General features: G+C 45.4%; 1 protein-coding gene across 3 annotated transcripts; it reads left to right on the top strand.

Annotated features, from left to right (window-relative positions):
• The first annotated feature begins 64 nt into the window (after positions 1 to 64).
• NFRKB (nuclear factor related to kappaB binding protein) lies at positions 65 to 18,769 on the top strand. Of its 3 annotated transcripts, none has more exons than XM_074851177.1 (26): positions 65 to 312; positions 890 to 1,037; positions 1,549 to 1,750; positions 1,846 to 1,973; positions 3,002 to 3,176; positions 3,369 to 3,470; positions 4,065 to 4,138; positions 4,555 to 4,639; positions 4,928 to 5,108; positions 5,308 to 5,416; positions 5,888 to 6,014; positions 6,911 to 6,976; positions 7,966 to 8,045; positions 8,130 to 8,173; positions 8,623 to 8,683; positions 9,367 to 9,541; positions 10,129 to 10,235; positions 10,657 to 10,780; positions 11,198 to 11,277; positions 11,967 to 12,187; positions 12,288 to 12,564; positions 13,373 to 13,591; positions 14,044 to 14,829; positions 15,546 to 15,652; positions 16,412 to 16,547; positions 17,446 to 18,769. In XM_074851177.1, exons 2-26 carry the CDS (start codon positions 903 to 905, stop codon positions 17,569 to 17,571), a joined length of 3,927 nt encoding a protein of 1,308 aa, XP_074707278.1. In that variant the 5' UTR covers positions 65 to 312; positions 890 to 902; the 3' UTR covers positions 17,572 to 18,769. The 3 variants fall into 3 exon arrangements, with proteins under 3 accessions (XP_074707278.1, XP_074707279.1, XP_074707277.1); XM_074851178.1 differs by having other exon boundaries at positions 66 to 312; positions 884 to 1,037; positions 8,626 to 8,683; XM_074851176.1 differs by having other exon boundaries at positions 66 to 312; positions 884 to 1,037.
• The last annotated feature ends 4,566 nt before the right edge of the window (positions 18,770 to 23,335 follow it).

The raw sequence follows: 23,335 nt of genomic DNA, 5'->3' as shown, positions 1-23,335 counted from the left end.
GGCGGGGCCGCGCCGCCTCCCGGGGGCGGGGCCAGACCGCGGGCACTGCGCAGGCGCGGCGCCAACGCGCAGGCGCGGAGACCGGCCGCCGCCTTCCGCCTTCCGGTGCGGGCCGCGTGTGGGGGCTGCCCGCCCCCCCCGGCCCAGCCATCGCCGCCGGGGCTGTGGGCAGCGGCACCCGGCCGGGGGTGCCCGTACCTCGGGGGGGGGGGGGCTCCTCGCCCTCGCAGCCGGCGGCAGAACTCCGGGACGGCCTGGCCGGGGGGTCTCGGGTGCCTCCGCGGCGGGGGAAGCCCAGAGCCAGCGTAGCAGGTATGAAATAAGGGTTTTTTTCCTTTGGTTTCTTACCGTCCGACCCTGGTTTTAAGTGTTTGCGGTGGTTTTTTTTTCCTGTTAATTTATTCCGCGTGGTTCGTGCGTTTTCCTCACAGCCTGGAGCTGCACGGCTGTGCCCAGTTGTGCTTGAGGGGAACAGGGCTCTTGGCCCGGTCACAGCTGCAAATCCACCCTGGGAGAAATCCTACCTTAGACCTGCCATTCGGTTTTGTGCGTTAAAACCCCTTTCAGGCTTTAGATACAGTTTTTTTTATGGTATTTACTTCATGGATAATAGCTGCTGCAGGTGAGAAGTGAAGTGAAATCGGTCACCTGTACTTTCCAGTCTGCCTGTAGCGGGGCACGGTACACGCTGTCTGCAAAAACATTGTGTTGGCGTGACTTGTGTTGTAATGGAACAGCAAGTTAACGCTGTGACTTCTTACTTATCTCACAGCCCCATTCTGTAGCTTGCCGCTTCATCCAGCGCGGCTTTGCGGTCATTCCTCAGCAGGGGATGCGCCTGGGTTTGGGATTTTCGGTGGTTGAGGGTTTTGCTGCTGTTCAGGAGCAGGAGAGGGTGAAGGATGGACTCGCTGGACCATATGCTGACGGACCCCCTGGAGCTGGGACCCTGCGGGGAGGGAAATGGCACACGCATCATGGAGGACTGCATGCTGGGCACCACCAGAGTCAGCCTGCCTGAGGACCTTCTGGAGGACGTGAGTCCTGCTAAGACACTCTACTTCTTCAGAGCCTTGATAAACAGTGTGTTTAACTCCCTTTGCGAGGCTTATAGAGCAAACTGAAACAAGGGGGGAATGTTTCTGACTGTCCTGGAAAAGGTGTCAAAAAGAGCTTTGATTAATATCAGGAAAACATCTTTTAAAACCATTCTGTTATCTTCTTCTCCTAGATAATCATAGAATGGTTTGTGTTGGAAGGGACCGTAAAGATCACCTAGTTCCAACCCCTGTGACATGGGCTGGGACACCTTCCACTAGATCTATCCGATTTTAAAATTGCCTTTGAGAAAGTTTTGTTTGTGACAAGCTTTGAATTTATTTTCTTGCTAGTAGTGTCATTCACTTCCTCACCCTTCCTCTTGTTTTCTGCATTTGATAAGACGCTGTCTCATGACTTGTATTATTTAACCACAGAAAGCCTTAAGGCCTAGAAAATTGTCAAGGACGTGGATGCATTTTCTTTGCTATTGTTTTTTGCTTTCTTTAGCCTGAGATCTTCTTTGAAGTTGTCAGCTTATCTACATGGCAGGAGGTGCTAACGGATGCGCAGCAAGACCACCTAAAAAAATTCCTGCCTCACTTTCCTGAAAACAACCGAGAACATCAGAACAAGCTCATCTCTGCGCTGTTCAGTGGCGAAAACTTCCGATTTGGAAATCCACTGCACATCGCCCAGAAACTCTTCCGGGGTCAGTGAGCGTAATCAACTTTTGCGTGTTTTTAGGGTGAAGTTCTCAACTAGCAGTTGAGGAAAACTGAAGCGTGTTTTACCTCTTCCTTACAGATGGACACTTTAACCCTGAAGTTGTGAAATACCGGCAGCTCTGTTTTAAGTCCCAGTACAAACGCTACCTGAGCTCCCAGCAGCAATACTTCTACCGGCTGCTCAAGCAGATCCTCGCTTCCCGCAACGTGAGTGTCTTCGGGGCGCAGACATCGCTTCCGTGTGCTCTGTAGAGAATAGGTTGTCAACAAAGTGCCTTGGTATTTGTGCATTCACAATTCTTGGGGGTCTTTCCTTTAATGAATGCTGCCTTTCTGGTTTTCCAGTGGCCCTTATAATATGAGAACACTAGAAACATTGTGATGTTGGCAAATTTCAGGCTTTGAAACTCTCATAGCTCTCGCTTGTGTCCTTTTTCCATGCCCACCTTGTCCCCTGCTTGCTGCATTTGCCCCTTTACCCCTTACTGTCCTGTTAACAAGTCATTCTGCCTTCATTTTCTACCATTTCTGTCATCCTGAAATACGTAAGGTTGCTAAATACATAATTGTTTGAATTCCCAGCTTCACTGGGGAGCGGTATGGAATAGACACAAAACTCTGAGTCTGATGCCTGTAAACCCCTGAGGAAATCTTCCTCTGTGGGTACTGTTGTCAGCTAATTGCTGCCAACTGAAATGTGTTGTAAATATTTGCTTGCTTATCGTTCCATTACGCTTAGATGTTGAAACATATGGGATAGATGGATGAGGATGGAAGCCTGTCTTTATAAAACACCCCACAGTGATATGAGAAAAAGAATACAGAAATGTGTAGGAAGCTATTTCCTCTGTAGCCATAAGGGGTAAAATGTTTTCTTCCAAAGAGACAGCATTCCATGTCTGCATTACGGAAACTGCACGGGTGGATCTCGGACCAATAGTCAGGTGGTTCTTAACAGTCGACATAAAATGACAGTGGGGTATTATTGTGTGCATGGATGAAGGTGCAGAAATTTTGCCTGGCTTTTTTCCCCTTGAAATGGTGGGCTAAAATGCTGGTTTTAAAACCCTGTATGTGACAGATACTGTAAGGGTTACCTTACAAAGAGCCGAGGTGCCCGCCGCACCGACTCCACCTGTTAAACTTGCTGAAAGCTGTGGGTCGAGTTTATCTGTTCTAGCTTACAGTGCCGTAGCTGAGATAATAGCTGTTGTCACACGTATCTCCTCTCCCAGCACTTGCTGGATTTAGCTAGGAAAGGAGGCCCTGATATGACCCTAAGGAGAAAGCACTTCTCACCGACGTATGACACGGAAGAACGAGACAGACGGACGCATCGGCGCTACTTGAAGATTCTGAGGGAAGTGAAGGAGGAGTGTGGAGACACCACCTTGTCTTCTGATGAAGAAGGTAATGCCCTGCCCTGCACTGAAGACTTGGCGGTGTGAATGGAGAAAGGCAAATTTTTGGTATGGAGACAGTGTCTTTGATAGAAGAATGGAAACTGCAGTTTTATTGGCTGTGATCTTACCAACGTGGGGTAAATGAATTATGCAGATTGGTGCTAGGTCTTGCAGAAATAAATTAATTTATTTATTTTAGATCTAAGCTCCTGGCCTCCAAGTTCTCCAGCACGTTGTCCAAGTCCACCAGTTCCCCTGAGAGTGATCCCTACATTATCAACCTTGGACATGAAAACAGCAGGTGAGAACCGAACTAGGGGTGATACGGTTTTGGGGGTGAGAATTACTTTGAGACCCTGCAAGAAATCAGGTTTGGAAATCTGTTGTGTGATGGGAAATCCTGTCATGCTTCATTTTTGCAGTCTCCCAAACAGTTGGGTCTTCTCCCAGTTGATTTAAATCTTTTTCTCTTTGGAAGGCTGGTATTTTAACACAAGGGTCTACAGTTTGTGTAATACTACTGATTTCTCTGTTATATTTTGCCTTTAATGGTTGAAGCGTTGGTATAGTCCGGTTTGAAATATTTTGGTGTGTGTGCTGAGGGAATTCCTCCTAAGGTGACAGTCATCAAGTCTGCAAACCCTTCGTGCAGCACAGCTGGTTCTCGCTGCTTTTCACTTCCATACTTGCATCAGCAGTGAAATCTGATGACCCGAGGAAGAAAGTGTGGAAATAAATTGGTTGATTAAGAGAATGAAATTCAAATAAGGAAAAGTCAGTTATTGAGATTTGGAGATTTTTGAAAGTGGGAATGGATAGAAAATGGCGTTCTGAGAAGTCTTGTAACAATAATGGAAAACCGTGCAAATAATCTCTGAATGTTTTTTTGTTGCAGACAAGATAGAACTCGGGGAAAGTGATTTGAAGATGATGTTGAGGAAGCACCATGAGAAACGAAAACGTCAACCTGTAAGATGTCAAGAAGCCTGGGGGGTGGGACTATCTTTTATCTATTGGTCTTTTATCTGTTAGCTGTGAAGTTCAGGGTGCTTCTGGGTGACAAAACGATTGCTGTTTCTTTTGTGTGCAACCACCCCTCAGCCCTTTCTTGTAATCTGTATTTAATTGTCAGTGTCTATGTGGAACTCCTGCTTGTCAGTTCTTCTTGTTCAGAAGAATTTTGTTATTTTAGTGATGTGTTTTGGAGACAACATTTTGGATTTCAGGGTTAGACTTCCCGACTTCTGCTGCGGTAAATAATTTTATAAGCTGATCCCGGATGAGTTTGGGGCATTTCACCACTTGGGTTATCCTCTGTACCCTTGTTGCTGTCTTAACACTTTGTCCTTTCCCAATTTTAATTTCTTTCCCGTTGTCCTGTGTAGGACCACCCCGATCTCGTGACGACAGACCTGACTCTCGAGGACATTATGACTCGAGTAAATGCTGGCAGGAAAGGTTCCTTAGCAGGTCAGTGGCCTGGCCACCGTACTGGTGTGCTGTGTGAATACAGGGGATCCTGTGCATGTGAGAAGCTGAGGAGGAGGAGGGTGGTCTCTTTGCCTTTTTAATTTCATATACATTGGTTTAAAAACTAAGGGTTTTCTATTAAAGGTTCATGGAGATGACCAGGAGGATGGAATGAACTGGTGGAGAATGAGTGCACGCTATATACATTTCTAAATATATGTATAGTTTGTGATTCTTAATAAAATATGGTAAGAAACTTGTTCTTCTTACCTTTTATCATATCTGAAGCCTTATTCGACCTTGCAACCCTCAAGAAAAAGGTGAAGGAAAAGGAAGATAAGAAGAAAAAAAAGCTGAAGATTATTAAATCCGAGGTGGAAGATTTGGCTGACTCTCTCAGCAACGCAGATGGAATCCCACCGATGTCTCAGGATCCTTCCCCCATCCCCCTGTCATCTGTCAAAGAGGAGTAAGTGCTTCAGAGGGCCCCGAACGCCTTGCACAGATGGAGAGAGCAGCAGATGTTGAGGCTCAGATTTTTGTGGGACTTTTGCAGGCTTTGGTTTTGTGCAGCTTGGGGTGTGTGAAGTGTGTGGTGTTCGTCTTATATATGAAGGTGAATATTTTCTCAGGGAACTTACTCTGCTTGTGTTCTCTTTCATTTGAAGACCCCTTGAAGAGATGAAGCCATGCCTTGGAATAAATGAAATATCTTCCAGCTTCTTTTTTCTCCTTCTGGAGATACTGTTTCTGGAAGGACCCGCTACTCTCTCTGTGGTAAGGAACCACCCCCTTACCTAAGAATCTTCGCAGAAAGCAAAATTGGGGGATAGAGGGTTTTATAGCTATGTAATGGTAACTTTTCTCCAGAGTTGTCCTGCTGTAAATTATATTAAGATGCAGACCCCATATTAAAGAAAAGAAACTCTTTGGGAGTGCATACTACATTCTGTTCTTAACATGTTTTGTAAATTTAGACAGTTATATCTGTCTTTCCATACCCATTCCTTAGATCGTGGTTAGATATATTCTGTGTATTAAGGGCAGAGATGAGGAAGTTTTTCCCCCTTTTTGGTGTCTGTTTTCTGAAATACCACATTATGGTTACTTGAAAAAGTCAGGTGATTTTTTTATATACATAAAAATCTCTTTGTCCTCTGGGTATGTTTAGCTGGTTTGTTTTCTATTAAAACAGTCGTAGTTTGAAGTGTGAGATCTTTTAATAGAAGGTTTCTTTTTCCTCTTCAGCTTGAAGATAAAGTTCTAGATTGGCAATCTTCTCCTGCCAGCGCACTAAATAACTGGTTCTCCTTTGCCTCTAACTGGTCTGAACTGGTTTTACCCGCCTTGCAATACTTGACAGGTGACAGCAGAGGTAAGGATGGCTGTTAAAAATACTGATGATGCTGGTACCTCAGTTCTAATCAGTGCTGGTTTATGTTATGGCTCAAATCAACTTTGAATTCATCCCTGCAATAAATCATTGTATTGTTGACAACGTTCCCAGTTTAGGTTTATGGATTACGTTTCTCGATTGCAGTAGACTTGTTTTGCATGTGGATAGTAGATAAGATCCAGCTTGATTCCTGAGTATGTGAAAATGTGTGAAATTGCCTCTAGACAGGCAGATTCTCCTCTTTAGATCTTTTTAGAAGCGAAATGTTTGAAGCAGGAAGAAATTAGTCTCTTCCTGGTGCAAAGACGTCTTAGTTGTCTTTGGAGATAATAAAAAATAAACTAGAGGATGCCCTGAGCAATCCGCAGGAAACATGAAGGCCCAGCTTTGACCTGGGGCTGAGACCAGCGAAGCTTCAGACGTTCCTTTCAAACTGGATTATTCTGTGGTTCTCACTTGCATAGTGGGAAGTTTTAAAGAAAGGGACAGTGTAGATTGTAGTGGCCTTTGCCACACGGATACTTAACGTTCTCCGTAATGCTGGTGAATACTGTATGTCCCAAGTTCACTTCCCATGAGCCCAGGAATAGTCACCGTGCAATAACAGCTCCTGGTGCCTCGCAGCATGAACAGGATCTCATCTGACAGCCTGTAGATGAAAGACTGGTTATCCTGGTCTTTCCTTGGGCTCGCACTGTTTCTCTGAGTGCTTACCTTCCCTTTGGGCAGGTATAAATTTAGAGATGCGCTTACACAATCACTTAAAACGCTTTATCTGTCGTTATGACTCTTAACTCAACAGCTTGCATTACAGCAGTAGGACTTTGGGAGTTGGATGATTGTGCGATGTCTGACATGCACATTTTTCATTGTAGATGTTCCTTCCAGCTTCTCACCTTTTGTTGAATTCAAGGAAAAAACTCAACAGTGGAAATTGCTTGGTGAGTGTCTTGTGCTTTTCTGTGATTTCTACTATAGCAAACGTTCGTTGTTTTCTCCAGGACTTTACTTTTCAGCTTGCTGCAGCCCAGACAGAAAGACCAGCAGAGATGTTAGTTCATTGGTTAGGCCTCCTCTTTGCTTTTAGCTGAGCGAAGATGTGTTTTGGATTCGAGGTTTTCACAAGACATTAGTATCAGCAGCAGACAGAGAATAAGTGAGCAAAGGCACTGGGCTGCATTTCTTTATCTTGCAGACCTAACCATGTTTACATCACCCTTCAAATCTGTCTGCACACCTTCCTATTTCCCCTTCTGTAGAGCAAACCTTCCGATTATTCAGAGTAATTATTAGTTATTACAATTATAAATGGTTTAAGCAGCTCTGCGGAGCAAACTGACACTGTTCTCATTTTTAAAAGTGGGAACCAAAAAGGAAATTGATAATCAGTGTGCCCAGGCTCATACAGAGTGATTTACAGATGTCTCGTGTTTATGTTCGTTCATTTAGCTACGAGGCAAAATTTTCTGTTCTTGACTATAGTGATTCTAGTGATCGTATTTGCAGGCTTAAAGTGGCAGAGCTTTGGAGTCAGGAAGCCATTCTTCTGGTCCCTTTCACAGCTTTTGGTGGAGGTTATGTAGGCACGTGTTTCTGCTCACAGACTCAGCGAGTGGGATTACTTTGGAGAGTAGGAACCATCTGCAGATACTAGGTGTCTGTGTCTCAGACAGTATCTTGCCTGCTATGGCAGGAGTTGAAGCACTGTCCTTTGTACCAACGTAGTAGAATAACCAGATTTTAGCACTTTCCTAAGTCTGTGTGTGTTCAAGTATTGAAATTGGAGCATCTGTGAAGCGTGGAAGATGCCTTGTGACTGGTGGTGCATAGAGGGGCGAAGGCAGAAGGAGATGACTGGGAGGTACAAGCACCCAGCTTCATAACAAATAAAGGACTTCTGTTTCCGATTTTCCCTGTTTTCTTGGACTAGGTTCTTGCCAAGATCATGAGAAGGAATTGGCAGGACTGTTTCAGCTCTGGTTGGAGACCAAAGACCAGACGTTTTTCAAAGTGAGTCAGAAAAAAATCACCTTCTAGCAGCACAAAACCTGACTGAGTTATATCCAACACTGACATTTCTCTGATTTTCGACAGGAAAATGAAGACAGCTCAGATGCCACAACACCGGTTCCCAGAGTGTAAGTAGATAATACTGCTTGAAAGCTTTTGCAGTGTGTGCTAAAGCTATGAAGTTTGGTCCTTGTGCCTCTGGATCTCAATGGCTGGTTGCTTAAAATAAAATGATTTTACATCATGGGGCAGGAGGGAAGTTGGTAGTCTGATTTTATAAATGCAGTAACTAGACTTCACAAAAGCAACTGATTTTCTCCAAGTTTGCGTATATTATCAGAGCAAACCTATAATCTAATTTATGTCTGGATAACTAGATTATTGGCAGCCCTAGCTTATCTTCAGGCAGCGCATGGAGCATGTTTTAAGATCTCTGCAGGACTCATTTATATTAAATGCTTTGAGAATTGGCTCAGAAGACTTTGCAGAAAGGGTGCGGTGACTAATCCTTGGGGATGTTCTTTGGGACTGTTGTGGGCTGGTGGTTATTCAGAACTGATGGTGACCTTTGTTTCAGAAGGACTGACTATGTAGTCCGACCTAGCACTGGAGAGGAGAAACGTGTATTTCAGGAGCAGGTAAGAAGAGAATCTTAATTTTAAATGCACATGGTGAAACAGCTGGCCACTAAGACAAGAGAATTTGCATCGGATGGCGGTTTTATACTCTAGAAACTTTAATTTAAAGAACTAGTATGTTTTTTCTGCTTTGAAGTAGGTATCTTGGCCTTACATAAAACTTGCTAACAATAGATCCTAGCTGCTGACTTCAGAAGCACTTGTATTTCGAATGGGTATTGGGCAAAATTAATTGAAATTGGTAGTGCCAACCTTTCTATCTCCTCTGTCATCCCCCAGCATATGAGGGTGACTTCTCTCTATATTTTTTGGGCATGTATGAGTACAAGCAGAGGAGGAGTGGCAATACGTGCACCCCTACACTTAATTATCTTGTCTGTAGTAGACGCTAGTGTGCATTATAAGGGAAACACATGATGATGACTCTTCTCCCTGGGTACGTGTGCTGAGTGCGTTGTAGAATATCCAGGTTAAATTTTGGAAATCTCTCTCTCGCCAGATTTGAGGAGGAGGAAGAAAGGGTTGCTTGTCTTGATCCAAAATAAGTTTATACAGCAGTATTTGAGCCTTTTAAAAAAAACCTTTCCCTGGAGAATGATAATAACTTATAATGTAGCATAAATTTGAAAACTTTGCACTATATATTTCCTGCTAAATTCAGTCCTTTTTGCATCTGCATACAGGAACGTTACCGCTACAGCCAGCCCCACAAAGCTTTCACCTTCCGTATGCATGGCTTTGAGTCAGTTGTTGGGCCTGTGAAGGGGGTGTTTGACAAAGAAACCTCATTAAACAAAGCCCGAGAACATTCTCTCCTGCGCTCAGACAGACCAGCGTATGTCACCATCTTGTCCCTTGGTAAGGTGATGGCCAAAAGATTTCTTTTTTTTTTTGAAAAAGGAAAGGGTTCCCTCAACCCCTCAAACTTTAGGAATCGACATTATAAAGGGAAAAGGTGGGCAGACCGGGACGACATAAGCAAAGAAGAAATAAATTATATGGAATAGAGGTGATGAAATGCTAGGAGCAGCAATAACTAGAAAAGAAAGCATCTGTGTGTTGATTTTGATCTGAAAGAAAATGGGAAATACGGAGGAGAGTCCATGGGGCTGCCTGAACCTAAGGCTCGGATAACTGGAAAACAAAGAGTGGTGGTTTCAGCACATTGTTGTGAAGTTGGGGCATTGCAAAAGTCATTCTGGGGTGCAGTGCTGCTCCCCCAGTTCGTCACTCCTAGCACAAAGCCGGCACAGTCGATGTACTTTAAAATGGCCCTTTATAATCTCTGCTCCTATCTCTGAGGGATCGTGGGGGCTCGATTTTAGTGACAAGTAGGCGCTATGAGAGTGGGGGGATGACAGGAATACCAAAGTGTGTCTGCTCCAGGACTCGAATGCAGCTACCTCGTAACAGCTGGAAGTTTAAGCTCCGATTTTGTATTTCAGTTCGTGATGCTGCTGCTCGCCTTCCTAATGGAGAAGGAACTCGTGCTGAAATCTGTGAGCTGCTTAAGGATTCCCAGTTCTTAGCTCCCGATGTCACAAGTGCTCAAGTAAGTCTGGCCTCAGACAGATTCTCCTAAAAATACACTGGGCAGTATTCAGTGGCCCCAATAATTTTTATGCTGCTTTGATCAGCAGAAGAGAGCTGTGTACTGCTCTGAGCTGCTGCAAATCTGCTCTGCACTCTGGGTGATGACCAACCATCTAGAAAAGCCACAGAATGAACACCGTGTCATACAGCTGCTCGCATTTTAGATTCAGAAGAGTTCTGAGCTTTGGTGGAAGTTCCGTTTAATCCAAAGTGGCAAATGGCATCCTGTGCTGCAATATCTGCTCTAAGTCAGTTCTTATCAAAGAAGTTTCCTAGGAGTTTACTCGGGTTTTATGCCAAATAGGATTACTTTTTGATGGATGACCTTTGGCTAGCCGAACCAGGGACATCTTGTAACTCCATGAATTCTGAACTTCCAGGTTAATACTGTTGTGAGTGGTGCTTTGGATCGATTACATTATGAGAAGGATCCCTGTGTGAAATACGATATTGGACGCAAGCTGTGGATCTACCTGCACCGGGACAGGAGCGAGGAAGAGTTTGGTAAGTCTGGCTCAGTGATATATTAAGAAATGAAAATGTGTATAAATCTCTTGAGCTGTTTCAGTCTAGCTGGAATAGTGAACATTAATTTATCAGTCTATTTTTTTTCTCTAGCCAGTTTGCTAATGTTAGTCCATCGGCACTTAAATCCAGTCTTGCAGAGCAGTGTGTCAATCTGAAGTATTTGAAAAATAACATGCCGTGTGCAAGAACTGCAGGTGTACATGTACATCCACAACTTCTTATGTCCCTTTGTTTCAACCTTTATGGCTAATTTTACTTGGTATTTTTCTTTGTATTATTACCTGACTCATGTGTTTGATTTCTTGTCTGAAGATGAATTTACAGTTCTTGATGGGCCTCCTAACTCGTGTTTCCTCATGCTCAGGAGCTCTAATCATTAATTTTTATTTGCAGAACGGATTCACCAGGCTCAGGCTGCTGCAGCAAAGGCCAAGAAAGCTCTTCAGCAGAAGCCAAAACCTCCGGCTAAAATGGTAAATTTCTTTGCACGGGTTTGCACAGATGCTTTGGGGACTAGGAAGGAGATAGGGTCTTAATTTAATCTGTAAATTCTGCATCCATAGATTACCACGTGTTTGAGTTATTCATTAGGTATACGGATATCAGTCTGACCTAGCACCCCAGTACACAAGAGGGAAAGAGGGAGCTTTTGCTCCTCCCAGCTTCCACTGTTATCCTTGTTGATCTCGGCTGAAGGATCGCTGGAATTAATTCATGCTCCCTATCTTAGGGAGGGTCTTTCAGATCTAGTTTTGAGGTTAATCTGTAGCAGAGCATGTGGAACACGTCTTCTGCTCTCCCTCTTGCTGTGCTGAAGCTGTCAGGGTTTGGATGTCTCTTTTTTTCTTTTGTTCTTATTAATATCAGATATCTCTAAAGTAGCTGCTGTTGGCAAATGACCCAAGGTGGAAATCTGGACGTTATGAATGTTTGTCACAGCCGAGTTGTGCTTTTCCCTGAGAACAGGAGCAGCCAAACGCACCGGCCCACTCGTGGCTGCAGTTGAGGAAGGCAGACAGTCAGCTGTGATTTCAGGATTTAGCACCAGGGCATCACTCATAACTGTACAGAACTCATCTTAAAGTGCTTGGCCCACTCTAGAGTGCAGCAGTCAAACCCAGTTTTTGCAAAGACCTTTGTGCTTGACGTGTTTTCTTTGCAGAAGTCCAGTAACAAGGAGAGTTCTGTGAAAGCACTCCCCAGCAGCACAACAGAGCCCAGTCAGCTGAGCCTCAGTGACTCCAGCATGCCACCAACCCCCGTGACGCCCGTGACACCAACTGCACCAGCATTACCAGCAACACCCATCTCACCCCCGCCAGTGTCTGTGGTCAGCAAGAGTGTATCTAGTGCTGGGTCGGAGCCAGCAAAACCCAGCCAAAGGTATTTCTTCTGTCTCATACATTGCTTCTGAATGTTGCTGGTTCTTTCTTAGTCATTTCTTGCATTGTTGCTGACCTTGTGGCTTTTATCTTTGCCATAGTGTTCTTTTGGTATCCTCCCCTACCATGCCGCAGCTCGGGACATTGCTTTCCACAGCCCAGAGTTCCCCAGCGCAGCCGGGGCCGCAGCCGCCCCCGCCCCGGGTGGTAAGTCACACCACCTCCTCGGGCCTGCCGCAGGTGCGCGTGGTCACAGCCCAGTCCAGCCTCCCAGCTGCCTCTCAGCAAGCCCCGGTGGTAACCCAGCAGCAGCAACCTGCGTCCGTCCCTCAGATCCGCGTTCCGGCTACGGCCACGCAAACCAAAGTGCTCCCTCAGGTGAGTCTAGCTGCGTGGGAGTGGTGGAGTGACTCCTGATTTCTAATCTGGCTTCTTGTTCAGTTTTGGGCCCCTCACTACAAAAAGGACATTGAATTACATTGTCCAGAGAAGGGCAACGGAACTGGTACAGGGTCTGGAGCACAGGTCTGATGGGGAGTGGCTGAGGGAACTGGGGGGGTTTAGTCTGGAGAAGAGGAGGCTGAGGGGAGACCTCATGGCCCTCTCCAACTCCCTGAAAGGAGGGTGCAGAGAGGGGGGATGAGTCTCTTGAGCCAAGGAACAAGCGCCAGGACAAGAGGGAATGGCCTCAAGCTGCACCAGGGCAGGGTCAGACTGGCTCTTAGGAAGGATTTCTTTGCAGAAGGGGTTGTTGGGCGTTGGAATGGGCTGCCCAGGGCAGGGGGGGAGTCCCCATCCCTGGAGGGGTTGAAGAGTCGGGTTGACCCAGCGCTGAGGGATCTGGTGGAGTTGGGAACGGTCAGTGTGAGGTTCATGGTTGGACTGGAGGAGCTTCAAGGGCTTTTCCAACCCAGATGACTCTGTGATTCTTTTAGCATGTCGGTATGGTGCACTGGGATTACTTGCTTGGAATATGCAGTAACTGCAGGGCAGGAACATAGAAACATTGCGTGTGAATAATACGATTAGTGCTTTCTTCCTCCCTGTTGCCTATTTATATGGCACCGTTAAATTGTGCATTACAGTAAAAAGTCCAGAGAACTAGCAAGCTGTAAGGCACGAGACAAAAAGAGCCCGTTAGTGTCGTGTTGGTCTGCTCACAGGCTGTCTCTGTGCCTTCCTGTAGGCTGTGATGACTCTGCCGGTAAAAGCTCAAACCAGCCCAGTGCAGGTGCAAAGACCAGGAAGCTCTGTGTCGGGACAGACGGGCATCACCGTGACAGGGCTGTCGGCAGTGCCCAGTCCTGCTGTAAAGCCACCAACCAGCTCTCCAGGCAGTTCTGCTACAAGCACCTCCTCTACCACTGTTATCCAGAACGTGGCTGGCCAGAATATCATCAAGCAGGTGAGGGGAGAGGGAGAAACCAGGGGCTGGGCTCCACCACCCAGTTGTTTCCTGTTTGTTGGGACAGACGTGATATGCAGATATGAAAAGGTGGTGAAAACTGTAGTGAGCCCTAGTGCTGTATGAGTTCTTGACCGTGCAGATTTAGGCAGTTGCTGGTTTGGTGTATTTGAGCCCTGTTTTCCCCTGCAGGTAAAAGATGTGTTAGTCCAAGGTTAACCACCTTCAGACGTTGATCTCATTTTCATTCACCTTGTTTGAAAAGGCAGCTCCGCAGTATTTCCTATTGTATGTGGTTTGGGGAATGCCATCTGACACGCGACCAAAACTATTTTCATTAGTGTAGCGAGTGCTGGCATCAGGCCTCTTCAGTCCTCATGGGAGCAAACATCCTGTTGGGGAGTTTGTGCCTCGGACTGTGTCCTGGTTTGATGCACCCTGATCTCTTCCAGGTGGCTATCACAGGACAACTTGGCATGAAGACCCAGCCCGGCAGTGGCATCCCCCTCACAGCGACCAATTTTCGGATCCAAGGAAAGGATGTGTTGCGCCTACCCCCCTCCTCCATCACCACAGATGCGAAGGGACAGACTGTGCTGCGGATCACCCCGGACATGATGGCCACCCTGGCCAAATCTCAAGTCACTACTGTCAAACTGACTCAGGACCTCTTCACAGCCGCTGCGGGGAGCAACGCTGGTGGGAAAGGCATCTCCGCCACTTTGCACGTGACGTCCAATCCTGTCCAGACTGCTGATTCTCCGGCCAAGACCAGCACGGCCACTTCTGCTTCTTCCAGCCCAGCTGGAAGCACGGTGGTTAAAGTAACTCCTGACTTAAAGACAGCAGAGCCCACAAGCTCTGCTTTCCGCCTGATGCCTGCCCTGGGCATGACTGTGGCAGATCAGAAGAGCAAAGCCATAACGACGGCGGCATCCAGCGAGGCCAAGCCGGCTGCTACCATCCGAATCGTGCAGGGGCTGGGGGTGATGCCGCCCAAAGCTGGGCAGACTATTACTGTAGCTACTCACGCTAAGCAGGTGCCCTCTTCCTCCGCAGTGAGCGTGCCCGGCTCGGGCCACACCTCAGCTGTCTCTTTACCAACCGTGAGTGCCACCGTCTCCAAAGCGGTGGCGGTGGCCTCGGGAGCTGCTGGCACTCCCATAACGCTGGGCACAGGAGCCACGGCCGTGCGGCAGGTACCCGTCAGCACCACGGTAGTATCTACGTCCCAGGCAGTAAGTAACGCTCACCTTTTTCTGGCGGGGGGGTGAGAAAGGGGAACGCTGAAATACAGTGATGCTTTACATCTGAAAACTTCTCTTTACATCCGCTCCAGTTAAATACTGTAGAATGTGGGACTGCGACTAGTTTCGTGGTGTCAGAATTGGAGCGAAATGCTGAATGACCAGAAAACAGAGAATGTCTTCCCCTACCTCCTCTTGCAAGTCAATGAAATAAACTTTGCTTATCTAAAGTCCTGCCTCGTGCAGCTCAGCGTCTTGCCCTACACCTCTGAAATAATTCCCCTTGGAATGGTGTCAGAAGTGCTTGTTACTTGTATTAACCTTTTCACTGATTTCCCAGTTTAACCCAATTTTAATGCCTAAAACTGAAGGCACCATAAACTGTATCGTGAAAGTTGAGTTAAGCTAATCGACGCTATGATAGTTCCCTAAGGATAAAAATCACAGATGGATACAGTGATCCTTCCCAGAGCAGCACTGTGGTGCAAAGATGATGGGGGTTTTTGGGGCTGAGGCAGCTGTGAAGTGAATGAGATGGAGGTGAATTTTAATGAGCCTGAAACGGAGCAGAGATTTCATCAGCAAAGCTGCTGTTGGTTTTTACTCCCAGGACTCCTAAAAAGCAAGCTGAGTGGTAATTGCATGTTGTCAAGCAGTTTCTCTGCTGAACTCCCCGCGGCTCCTCATGTGTTCTCCAACTTCTCTAGGGTAAACTACCAGCACGGATAACAGTGCCTCTGTCAGTGATCAGCCAGCCCGTGAAGGGCAAGAGCGTGGTGACTGCCCCCATCATCAAGGGCAACCTCGGGGCCAAGTGAGTACTTTGCCTCTTAGTTTTGCTTCAGAAATAGGCTGAGGCAGGTCTGTGTTCAGAAGGTTCCTGGGGAGCTAACAAGCAGGGGGTGGAAGAGACCTGCAGTCTGTTCGGGGGTCCAATAGCAGCAAGAAACTGAGTGAATATGGCGATGAGAATATAGTCTTTGTTTATGTGCCCTGAGATCTGGGTTCTAGCAAACACACTGAAGGAAAAAAAATACTTTCTACCTTGAAACCATCTATTAGGTTCATTGTGTGTGTTTGAGCAAGAATTAACCTGGTGACATACCTAAAAATGTCTGTAATCTGAAGGCATCTCCCCGTTAAACTAGGGAAGCATTAACTGCCTCAGTGAAAACTCCTCTGGCCTTCAGATATTGAAGTCTTTTTGTTTATTCTCCCATGAATTCTGGTAGTGTCTCCCCTAGTTAATACTTCAAGGCAGAACACTGTGTGCTTGGCTATTTTCTGCATTCCTCGAGAAGTGCTCAGGTCTGCTCAGACTAACCCAGTGATGTGCATGGTCCGGAATCCCAGAATGGCTTTAATTTGTGTGATAAAGTAATGCTCTATGTAGGGGTAAATGTTGACATAAACCTGTTGCTTGTGTATTTGCCAGTTTTGTGGGGAAAAAAAACCCATTACATAAAATCATCAGTAAATTAGATAAGTAATCTCCTAGCAACTGAAGAACAATTTGTGAAAGACCCAGCCTGCTGGGCTGTTCACTAACCTTTCAACAATTCCCTTTCCTTAGCATCAGTGGGTTAGGCCGAAATATCATCCTGACTACGATGCCGGCAGGGACAAAACTGATCGCTGGGAACAAGCCAGTGAGTTTTCTGACTGCCCAGCAACTACAGCAGCTGCAGCAGCAAGGCCAGGCCACGCAGGTAATGGCACCTAGAATGGTGATATTATTTGCTTTTTTATGACTTAACATCTCCACGAGGACTCCGTGAGGTTCCATAAAAAGTAGAGGTACGCAGCTTGGTGGTAGTGTCTGCGTTAAGCACATGCAACACATCACCTCCTTCACCTTCCCTCTATCCCCACACGGTTTTTAAATGTTTTTGAAGCAGTGTTTTGAATGTAAACCCAAAAATCCTGTCAGGAAAAGCTCCCAACTGCTTGAAGGTTTGTTTCTATACACGTGGCTTTTTTTGTAGTGCTTTGTACTTCGGCTTCTGCTTTCTCAAAGAAGTCACGTGGCTGCTTTGCATATCCATCTTTCTGTCTGGAAACTTAGTGTTCTGTAATGGAATGGGCTGCCCAGGGAGGTGGTGGAGTCCCCATCCCTGGAGGTGTTCAAGAGGCGGGTTGACATAGCCCTTAGGGATCTGGTGTAGTTGGGATCTGTCAGTGCTGGGTTAACGGTTGGACTAGATGATCTTCAAGGTCCTTTCCAACCGAGATGATTCTGTGATTCTGTAATTCGAAACAATGCTGATTGAGGGCTGCTAGTAACAAGTCTGTAGAAGTGGGTCCAAGTCCTCCTTCTGAAAACTTGTAAAAGCAGCTGACATGTAGGTTTTTATTCAAACTAGTTTTTACGTCTTCCTTTGTAATCTTGACATCTCTTGCCACCATCCCACGTGAACAGTGGATGGAATGATCTTCTTGTGACACATTCTGTTCTTGACGTGTTTTGCTGCTTGGTCTTGTTCATATAACTGAATTTTTGTTGGCAGCAGAAGCAGATGATTTACCAGCACTTCAGAGTGTGATGCAGGTGCAGTGCGTCACCAGGTTGTTCTTGACGTGAGTTATTTTTCCTTCCATTTCACTCAGGTGCGAATTCAAACAGTACCAGCCTCCCATCTCCAGCAAGGAACAGTGTCTGGCTCTACGAAGGCAGTTTCCACCGTGGTTGTGACAACAGCTCCATCTCCAAAACAGACCCAAGATCAGCTCTGAGCACTGGTTTGAAAATGGAGTGTTTTCCAAGGACTTCCCTGAGTCCGTGGTCATCCTCCACCCAAGACCCCCCTAACCACAGTCATGGCTCGGGGTTGGACTGGATTCTGTCACGCCGCTTGTCTGGAGTCAGCATTGTGATGTCTAGGTAGAAACTCCACAGCAAAAGATGCCGTGAAACAAAACGTTTCGGTCCGGATGCGTAAAGCCAAGTTCCGTGGCATTGCTCATTTGAGAAATGTCTTACTTTTCTTTGTTCTCTTCCCACCCGAAGGGTTTTTTGCAAATAGCATTTCCGTGCATTTTGGGTTGTAGACAAAGCAGCTGATCTTGGTGTCTTCCTTAACCAGGGAAACTGCCGTGGAAGGGGTAATTCAGACTTTTCAAAGTCATGAAGAAGATGCCTCCTTTTGCTGGAGTCTAGCTGTCACTGCTTTTATATAGATGACTTAGGATGGTGGCTTGGACACCAGTTTGTGTGTAACATAGCCTGGAAGTAGGTCCCTAACACATTCAGTGTACTATTTATAGACTTTTTAAATACCTCTCCCCTATCTCTGAGCTCAAACTTCTTTTGAACAGGTACCACTTCCATGTCAAATTTCTGTCAAAGGCAGGATGAGAGTCAAGATGGTTTTTGCTGTAAAAAAGCAAGTAATCATGGGGAGGAGCGAGAAGTGGAGGAGATAAAGTCCTTGTGTGAACAAGTCTGTCAGCAAATGGGAATATACTGGGAAGGCAGAAGAAGGTGTTCACCAGAAGGATCCTCTTTTAGTTGTCCTCAACAAATAAACCTTTTTATCAGGCAAAAAAGACTGTAGCATGTTTTAAAAGTTTGGAATATGTTTTCAAGTAGACCCAAACTGTAGTGTCTTGGACTGAGAAGAAATATTTTAACCTGTGATCCTGACCTTTAGTTTTGTTTTCACGTTTGCAATTTTATCTCTCTCTGTACAATTGTTTGGATTTTGCACATACCGGAGATGAATTCGTGGCTGTTCTGACATGACCTCGAAGCTTTCTCGGAATGAGATCAGAAGACATGTTGGGCCAGGAGAAGAATAAAAGTGCAGAAAGCCTTACAAATCTCTCTGCCATCTCCTTTTGGTTTTGTACAGCTTGTTTTGTGTACAGTGATTGTCTAGCTTGCCAAGGGCTAATAGATTATCCATCTTCTTTGTAAGATGGTTCTTTTTAACTTGGTTTCTCTTGTAGTCTTTTTTAACTCCGTGGTTTGCTCCAAGTTATATGTTACTGAATATAATCTATTTAAAGAACCAGGCCGTACAGTTGAGCAGGGTGCAGCTGAGCAGAGCAGGCAGTTTTGCCAGGCTTCAGTCTTCCTGTACAATGGCTAACCTGCTTCAGGGGTGGGTTGGGGGAAATCGGGTATTTCGGTTAAAAAAAAAAAAAAAAAAAAAAGTGGATGGCTGCAAGTATTTGAATAAGCAGGGCACATCAGTACACCGTTTTAAAGCAAGCACTTGAGTTCTGGTTTATATGCCTCAGGAACAGAATTTGGAGTGATACAGGGTTTCTGAGCACCTGTCCTACCTCCTCGATTTTTGTACTTTTTTTTGTACATTTAACTATTGACTAAGGAGGCGGCCGAAAGGCTGTGGGTTGGGAGAGAGGTGAGGACATTCTTAAGTTGTGAAGTTAAAGTAAGAAATTAAAGAGACAACAAGTAATCTCTTGGTATTGCTTGTGTGAAAGAGCCTATAAATTCAAAAAATGATAATTAAGACCATCCTGCTTTATTAGTTCTACTCGTAAAGTTTCAAAACCTACAGTCAGGTGCTGAAAGATGGTTACAGCGTGAAGCCCCTTAGGTTTCTGTGGATCCTCTTGCAAGTAACTCGGTGATGTCACCGGTCACAGGAAGCTTTGGCCATACTACGTTTAACAAAACAAGAAACCTGCATCTAATCCCAGGAGTTGAGCATGTCTCAGGTTGCTGCTGCTTTTAAGAGTCATCTCCATCCCAACATTTGCATTCGTTGCTGCTTCACTCAGGCCCCCTTTTTTTTTTTTTTTTGTGCTTTTGAAGTGTGTGAATTTTGGGGAAAGAGCACCAGTCCCTATGTGGGCTTCTCGTTTCAGATGGCTACGTGCTGGATTAGATAGTCTGTGTTTACTCCCAGTTTTCAGGAACAAAGTACAGCCCATTCTATGGTTCAGCTGCCACCCCTCTGATGAGTTGCTTCCACTCTGGTTGAAAAATAACCGTTAAACTACTGCAAATTTTTAATAAGTAACCTTTAACTTCCACACAGCAGGCTGGTGGGGTTTTTTTGGCCATTTTTTTGGTGTATGCTGGGCCTGGATGAGGGTATATTTAAGCTAGACTGTTCCAGGTGGTGGTTGTTCCCGTGTTCCCTTGCTCTGGGGACTGACGGCTGTTCCGGGCGGGTACTGCAGCAAGAGCTGCAGAGGGGAGCAGGCCTGGAGGAATTATTACACTGACATTACCCATTTTCCATCTGTTTGTCTTGCCTGAAACTCAAGGGCCTTGCAGCCGTCTGCATCTTTGTCATTACCTTTTTTAATTAAAAAATGGAAGTACAGCCTGTTTTCATCACAGTTATCCAAGAGCCTTGATTATTTCTTAAAAACTGTGGATTAGATGTTTATTTCCAGCAAAAGAATATCGTGTGATCATTGCTTACAAGGACCGAGCATGCTACACAAACTGCTAAAGGCCATTTAAAGCCTTTCTAACCTTTAACAACTGCTCTGTTTTATTTAAATCATGGGGAAAACCTTTATGTATATACCTCAGTCCGATGCCCTCATTACCCAATGAACTCACCTTGAGGTTACTTCAAGTGTTCCTTTTCAAAAGCAAATAGTTAATTAGACTTCAACCTGCATATTTTTAACAGCTGGTCTTCCTTTTCCAAATGCCTTGCAGTCACTGGCACAGTTTTTAGGTAAACAGAACAACCTTGTTACTTGTTTTTCACATGCCAAACCCGAACCACAGAAACTAGAACAAAGTCCTGATCGACTCAGCTCCTGTACCCGCCTGACATGAGTTTGGTACGTGGTGTCTGACCTCGGACCCTTCTGGCTGAGCACTCTTCATGTAAAACTATAGGCTGGCAGTCTGAAATTGAAGATTTTTTGCCCGCAACCTTAAACACAGTGACTTGCTGCAGACTGGGCAGAGCTGTGGGGCAAGGAGAACGCACTGCTGTGTCCTAGGTGGAAACTGGCTCCAAGAGAAACACGATTTCATGCTGTAGTTGCCCCAACTTACCTCAATGGGCAGCCTCCTCAAATCGTAGTTCTGCGGGTAGGTTGGGTGTGTTGTGCGTCAGAGGGTGCTACACTGCACCATTAAACGGTAGCCTAATCTATTTATTGTTCGCTCATTTGATAAAAGCTTCAGGGTAGCATCGCTCTAGCTGATAAAATTTTCCAATCCAAACTTAGCGTCATCATTTAATGGGAGTTTTGTGAACGTGTATTGACACGGAATCATTTTCACCGACCGTGGATACCATTTCTCCCACCCTGCCTCTCACTGTCCAACCCTCCTACGTGCCAGTGAGCGATAACAAGGAATAAAATAACCGTATAGTTTGCAAAAGGGAGATTATGGTGCCCAGAGATGGTTGGATTCATCTTTCTTAACTTGTGCGTTGAATTTCCAGACAGATAAATCTGAATTGCTCACCCCAGACTGATGCCTGTGGAGGGCAATTCATTTGACCTCCCTCTGGTTCTTCTTGTAGGATGAATCACTCTGGATATAACCATTTCTTTGATAAAAATATAAAAAGAATTCTGGGCAAGTAGCTCAAATTTGGGTTTTTAATGATTTAATTTAGAGATGATGCATGTAAAGTGACCCATTCAGTGTGGGTTAATCCATTCGAGCATGGATTAATCTTGTATACGGCATCGTGCGTTGAGGCCTGAAAACTGCTAAATCAGAGGTAAATGCTTTAAGTACCAGTTTGTTTCCTTTTGTCTAGAAGTATTCACCAAACCAGTTTGGTAAACCTCACATCTGTATCTTCTAACATCACTTTTTCTCACTGCCCTCCAGTTTGCAAGACCTGGAGCAAAATAACTCACCTGCCAGAACCAAGATCCTTGAAGCAGAAACATCTTGGTCTGTCAGAGCTCCAGGATCGGGCGGTTTCACAACAACACTTAAAGAAAGAGCAGAAGGTCCCAACCAAGTACAGGAGGGAGCATCCATGTGCTGACCCAGAGCAAGGTCATCGTGGCCTGGAAAATAGAAGAGAAAATCTGCCGAAGGTCAGGCTGTCTTACTCGTGTTGATGCTGCTTGAGGAGTTAGCGAGGACCTGCCAAGACGCTGGTGGTGTTTGAAACTCGCTAAGTGACTTTAACGTGGTTTATGTGTCATTCTGAATGAATTCTTGGCAACAAGGGAAAATTTTTCAGTTTGTGCTTGGCTGCTTGTTACGCTTGATGGTTCAAAAAAGTATTTGTGCTGAGGACTTTTCAACTGCTTAAGCAAGTTGCTGGAAAGTCAATGGTGAGAATTGTCTGTGCTCTGTTACGCGGTGACGTTATGGGTCCGAAGCCCTTGAGTTGCTGCAGCTTCATGAATTACTGATCTCCCTTTGCACTGCTTTGCTTGTGGAAGGAAATAAGTTCTGTTCCATAGCTGGGGTGGCCTGAAGTGGTAAGGGCAAGCCATTGCATCGAGGTTTGCTTTTAACAGAGTTCCTGTGCTGAAAGGGCACTTCAGCTTCGGTTGGCCCCGGTAACGGCTCGGAAGGGGTGGTGCTGGTGCTGGTGCAACGCAGAGATGGGGACTGTTGTCTTTTCTGTCAGTTTTATAATCACAGTGTCATCTGTGGTCTCTGTAGCGTTAAAGGATTTCACCAGACTGTGGGTATCTCTAGGCTGGCTTTATTAACAGCTCAGAGGTGGGCCATCACCTCGGTGAGTGGCGAGGACTAACAAAGAGCACCTTCTATATATACAATTTTACATGACGTTATGCAATACAAAAGTCTCTGGTGTTTTTCCAGGAACTCTCAGTCCCCAATTCTTCATCAATTTCAAAAGTCCATTCTATTCCACAGCTTCAGCTGATTCTCATCGTTCTGTTCCAATTCTTCTTTTGAAGTCGCTGCTCCTTGGTGCCGTCTTCGCTTGTCACAGTTACTTATCTTCTTAAACAATCTTCATCATAGTTCACCTTTAGACTTCTGAGAAAAAACTCAAGATGTTCTATTTAACATATATTTAATCTATGTCTAACTTTAAATACCTAACCTTTATAAATTGCTTGCTTTAAGTTAATCACTTATATCTTATCTTTTGTTATGTCTAAAACTTAATACCTAAGATTAATTTCTGTTAATTCAGCTTGACTGGGGTTTAAGCCAGCCATGGAGAGGGCTGCACTGGGGGCAAACGAGCAGTGTTGGCATTGAACTGTCAGTATTGTTCTTCGAACACCTGTATTCTAGCAATGAAACCTATAAGACTATATTTATCAATTATTAATATCTTAATAAAGAGCGGTCTAAGAGCTTTCTCCTTTTACAGCAGGAAGCTGGCAGCTTACCAAAAATCATATACTTACCTGGGTGGTGGTTCCAAACATGCACTAGGACAGCTGGCCAGGTGGGAAGGAGTTAATGTGCAAAGCTGAGGATTTCCCCAAAAGCCTCAAGTGCTTCATTGTCACAAAAATAGCACCCTATTCCTCTGAAGGGCAACAGGAAAGCTTCCTCTGTGTTTTCAGGTAGCTGTGAGCAAGGGAGAGAGCC

Source organism: Strix uralensis, chromosome 26 (genome assembly GCF_047716275.1).
Source record: "Strix uralensis isolate ZFMK-TIS-50842 chromosome 26, bStrUra1, whole genome shotgun sequence".
Classification (NCBI taxonomy): domain Eukaryota; kingdom Metazoa; phylum Chordata; class Aves; order Strigiformes; family Strigidae; genus Strix; species Strix uralensis.
This window is presented reverse-complemented; position numbering and strand designations above follow the sequence as displayed.

Bases quoted from the DNA above. Each gene is read 5' to 3' on its own strand.
- NFRKB (XM_074851177.1), top strand. From the start codon at position 903: ATGGACTCGCTGGACCATATGCTGACGGACCCCCTGGAGCTGGGACCC. The intron at 1,974-3,001 runs GTGAGTGTCTTC...CTCCTCTCCCAG, and splicing joins AGATCCTCGCTTCCCGCAAC to CACTTGCTGGATTTAGCTAG. The intron at 6,977-7,965 runs GTGAGTGTCTTG...TTCTTGGACTAG, and splicing joins TCAACAGTGGAAATTGCTTG to GTTCTTGCCAAGATCATGAG.